This window comes from Montipora capricornis, chromosome 7 (assembly GCF_036669925.1).
Source record: "Montipora capricornis isolate CH-2021 chromosome 7, ASM3666992v2, whole genome shotgun sequence".
Taxonomy (NCBI): domain Eukaryota; kingdom Metazoa; phylum Cnidaria; class Anthozoa; order Scleractinia; family Acroporidae; genus Montipora; species Montipora capricornis.
Genome location: NC_090889.1, coordinates 35,249,691 through 35,254,690, shown reverse-complemented (window position 1 = coordinate 35,254,690; position 5,000 = coordinate 35,249,691). Strand labels below are relative to the sequence as shown.

Sequence of the window (5,000 nt, the reverse complement as noted above, 5' to 3'; positions counted from 1 at the left end):
CGCAGAAAAAGTGCTTCAAGAACAGGTGTAAAAAACACCAGGTCAAGATCGCTAAATAATAGTTTTGTTACTAATGTGAGTGCTGGATCTCAAACTGAAACAAAAGATTTGCTATTTGTCATTCGTATCCCCCGCGATCTGCCTGTAGGTAGATCTTGTTTTTATTTACACGGACGAAAAAATAGAACAATTTGCGCCAGGAAAGGATATAGGCACTAAAAAACTTATATTGCTCGCTACTATATAAATCTTTTCGGCTAAATTCTCCGAATGTTTGAATAAAAGGTTTACAAATATTCAGTTTTCTTATGACTTAAGGCTAACTTCTGCTTGTCTTGAAATTGAAGAATAACTTCCTTGACCATTACTTCTGCTTTAGGATTTCAATTCTGAGTTAAAATTTATTAAAATTAAAAAAAAAAAAAAATTACAAGGTGCCTGCTTCATCCTCGGTGGTTCTTGAAGAGGGCATGGGGCCAGCGCTCGATGTTGATACCGCCATAGAGCGCATTTTTCGCATCAAAGCTCTACAAGTCAGGATTTTAATGAAGGCTTTGCGGAACGGTTTCAGTCTCCACGCGAAAACGAATGGGTTCATACTTGAATTTGCCATGACCAGAATGTAATTAATATCTCTTGCCCAGTGAATAAAAACACAACTGCAGTGTCCGCAGAAGCTAATAACATAGTTAAGAACAAGTGCAGGAAGAAAACAGGCAATGAAAAGCGATAACATTACCAGAAATGTTTTGGTAACATTTTTCTCCCATTTCAGCGTTCTCATTTTGATCTTGTGCTGCCCAGGGCAATTGTGAGTTGTATCCCAATGTTTCACCTTATGTTTAAAAGTTCGGAAGACTTTTGCGTAAGTAACACAGAGCACTGCAAATGTGGCCACAACCGCTGTATTGGCGAAAACGAAATGATATTTCAGATACCCAACTTTGAAGTAAAGGAACGGGAAACCAATTGAGAAAATCCAAAGGACACACGAGGTGACAACAGTTCGTCGAGAATCCAGCATCAATCTGTATTTCATAGGGAATGAAATGGCAATAAATCTATCAACCGTGATCGCAGCGATACTCAGAAGCGATGCTGTGCAAGATATGAAAAAACTGATTCGTCTAGCGGCATCTCTGGGAAGAAGTACGAGTCGTTCGCTCATTGCCTCTCGAATGTAGAATTCCACTGACATGGGCAGTACCAAACAACCGACTATCAAATCTGCTGCCGCCAGATTGGCCACGAGGAAATTAAATGGCGATCGCAGTTGACGATATGGGTCGATAATGATGGCGACAAGAACAAGGACATTTCCAATCACAGCTGCGACTGCGAGAATTGAACAAAATGTGCCTGAGATGATGCTCAACTCGGTCGGGGCTGAGATGTTTGTGCAAGGATACGAGTCGATCACAGACATCACTCCAAATGAAGAGCAAACGGTTAAGTGATTGTTTTTCAGTAAGCAGTTAACAGCTCATTAACCAAAGAAGCGTAAGTCGTAGTTAATTAGAGCAACCAGTGACCATAAGTTCCGGGTAGAACTAAATTAATTTCCGCATAGCAGGAGACTTTATTGAGGGACTTCAGGACTTGTCATTGGTTATAAATAGCGAAATTTGGAAAGTTTCCAAAACACGCGCTGTCTGAAAGGGATGATGTAGCAGCTCTCGTAACGTATGATGTGATTGGCTGGCTACCTTAGCCAAAACCAAAAGACTAAACAATAACTGAAACAATGACTTAGACTTAAAAACAATAGAAGCTGCTTACAATACCAAACGATAGCAGGTTTCGAGAGCTGCTACACTACTGTCTGAAAGAATAGCATGACTCCAGATGGGACTATTGAATACTGAGAAGGAGAAATGTAAAGCGCGAGCTTTGCTAGCGTAAATAGTCGCTATAAATGTTAGGTGTGTATAGGGATCTTTTGATACGAGTTCTGAAATATACCCTACTCTCGAAGTTTGCAATTAACATATCAAAAAGTTTCGTACGACCGACATCAAAACAAGGACGATTGCTCAAACTGATTAGAACAGTTAACCACTCCAAAGAATTTGTAAACGAAAATGGTGACAAACGAGCAAAATCGAAGGTCACTGGAGACAAGCGAAATGCAAACTTCCTAAATTTGGAGTTAGAAAACATCTTTTTTCTACATATTTGGCAGACTTTTTGTGGCAATATATGTATAGAAACGAGGATTTGTTTGCTGTATTTCTTAATGATGTGAAAAAAGTCTATGTAAGCAATTAGGGACCCAAAACAAATGCACAAGCAGATGAACGCATTAGGGCGAAAAATGAATGGTAATATTTGTGAACTGTATTTTAAGTTTTATGCCATGACTGATAATGATTCACGTGCATGTTGTACTGTGGACGGCTTTCTTTGAGCGATAATTCACGCTACTAAGATGTGTTAAATAAATGCACCCATCTTTAAAGTCATGTGTTCTGTTCTTTTGTTGTCTTTTCTGACTATTCATTACTAACAATAACCAATACCGAACTGGATTGCGAGTACAAGTTTTCGTAATTCTAAGCATGTGTATTTTTTTTAAGTGCTCGAGCTCAGAATGAGAAACTCACGCTCATACTCCAATCTTTAAGGTCGCCAATGGCAGAACAATGCCTTTGAAGGTGTGTTGTGGGCATCACTGTCACTTTCCAAAACCACACATTCTTGGCACACCATGACACAAATGCCACTGGGTGTGGTCCACAAATAAGGAGGGCGGCCCAGGCTCTTGACACCCTCTCTTTGATATCTACAACTAATTGCAAGTATTCTCAGAGCCTCTGTTGCTTGTAACAGTTGCTGACTGAAGATCTTAGCGATGCAAAACACACCTTTGCCCCTATAACATAAAGGTATTTGTCAAGACAAAGTATTCCTTGCCAATAACTTTGATAAAAGTGGCAGGCAACGGAAGCCTCGATGAAGCTTAAATGAAGCGTAGTATCTGGAATGATTTTTCAAATGTTTTTGTTGGCTTATAACGCAGGAAATTTATATCTGCACCTTCTTCAAATATGCATTGTGTCAAAATCGGCTTTTTTTTTTGGACACATTTGGCATTGATAATAAAAATATATATCGTTAGCATATATCGGCGCTGGATGGCTGCTCGCTCTGATGCTAACATAATATTTGATTTTTCGTTAATCTCTACGGCGGTTTCATCCAGTTTTAATCTATCATAAGCAGGTTAACGTGTTTATTGTTGATGATATGGCTTTCTACTCAAGATTACAACTCTTATCGCTGAGATATTGGTACAAGACCGGATTGCAATATACCGGTCTTCAAATTTCCCGCCATGGTGTTGGATTTCAAGAAACAAAACCACTGTGCTCGTCTGTTTGGTCTTCCTTTAAACAGCTTGGCATTCTGAAACGGACTAGAGGAAAGCGTGGTGGACGGAAAAGATCATTAATTGAATCTACTGATATTATATCGAAAGAGTTTGGCGAATCAAATGGATTTCACAATATTCCAACTGTTTTGCATCGCCGATTTCATCGAAGCTCCAAAGCTGCATCCAATTACCATCGTTATTCAAGGTGTTTAACTCCAGTTAATATTCAGTCTACTGAAAATACCATCCTCAGATCAAATTTTGGTTTATGGAACGCCAGATCTCTTCGAAACAAAACGGCATCTATTTGTGACTTTATTATATCAGAGAAAATATCTATCCTGGCGCTAACTGAAACCTGGCTATTTGGCGATGAACGTGACAATTCAACCATAGCGACAATAACAAACTGTCTCCCTCATTTTAATATAACTCATCGTGCAAGAGCTGGGAGAGGTGGTGGAGTCTGCGTTATGCACCATAAAGGTCTAATAGCTAAATCACTAATTCTTCAATCATTTACATCATTTGAGTACCTTGATTTAGTAATTTCATCAGGCTCTGTTTCCGTTCGTCTAATCAATGTATATAGACCACCAATAGCCTGCGTAGCAAGCGTTTCCGTGCAGTTTCGGAGCAAAGGCCGCGCGAAAAATGGCGCGAGTAAGCGGGGAGGTAGCCTGCGAACGCAGACGTATTTCCGGCGGTCGTTTCTCTCCCCCGAAAAGTAACGTCTGCGAGTTCGAGCTGCAAAACGATTTCCGTGACGTAAAAATTATTCACCAATCACCGTTTAGCTCTAAAAAGTCCAGAACTAACTCGCAGGATTCGTGCGCGGTATAACCACGTATTCTCGTGGAGAAAAAATGGCGGACACACTGGAAGAAGCGTTCAACGACGCGTTCAACCAGGTTTGCAATGTTTTTGGATTTGACAGTTTGAATACGCACCAGGAGGAGTCCATCAAATACATTGTTCAAGAGAAGAAGGATATTTTTGTAAATCTTCCAACGGGTTTTGGAAAGTCGTTGATTTACCATGCTTTGCCGTTGGTTTACTCGTGCTTGCAGTCAACTGACGAGAATATTAAATATCATCGTCGTGATTTCTCCGCTTAACAGCCTGATAAAAGATCAAGTGTTGCGGATAAATTCCCTGGGAATCTCTGCCGTATCTTTGGCTGAAATAGCCACCGTAAAACAAACAAAAGAAGTAAAGAATGGGGAATATTCAATTGTCTTCGGATCACCTGAACTATGGCTTGGATACGAAACATGGAGGAAAATGGCAATGAGCGAGTTGTACCGGAAATCTGTCAGAGCAGTTACTGTCGACGAGGCTCATGTTATTTGTCACTGATAAGTGTTAAAGTCTCTAGTACGTCTCCGTGCAGTCCCCCATTCTCGTAAATCGATCAGTTGCAGCTGTTCTGATGCATGACATATCTAACAATTTATCGACTCCAAATAATGCTGATTTATTGATTTCTTAAGCAAGCATTTATTCATATAAAACAAGATCATCTTCAAGAGGTGACTATTTTGTTAAACCCTCAAGAATTGACAAACAAATTAAATCATTTTCAATATATGGTGTAAAAATTTGGAATAGTTTACCTCGTGAAATT

General features: G+C 39.7%; 1 protein-coding gene across 2 annotated transcripts in view; it reads right to left on the bottom strand.

Moving 5' to 3' along the window:
• The window catches only part of LOC138057051 (adenosine receptor A2a-like), an 8,442-nt gene that overhangs the window by 103 nt on the left and 3,339 nt on the right, over window positions 1–5,000 (bottom strand). Inside the window, exons 1-2 of one of the 2 annotated variants that reach the window (XM_068903061.1) lie at window positions 3,910–3,990; window positions 1–2,872 (exon numbers count right to left, since the gene is read on the bottom strand). The exon at window positions 1–2,872 is cut by the window's left edge and continues 103 nt beyond it. In XM_068903061.1, coding sequence (XP_068759162.1) covers window positions 428–1,426 — 999 coding nt within the window. In that variant the 5' untranslated portion in view covers window positions 1,427–2,872; window positions 3,910–3,990 and the 3' untranslated portion in view covers window positions 1–427. Of the gene's footprint in view, window positions 2,873–3,909; window positions 3,991–5,000 lie in introns of those variants that run through there. The other variant, XM_068903062.1, reaches the window with a different exon arrangement.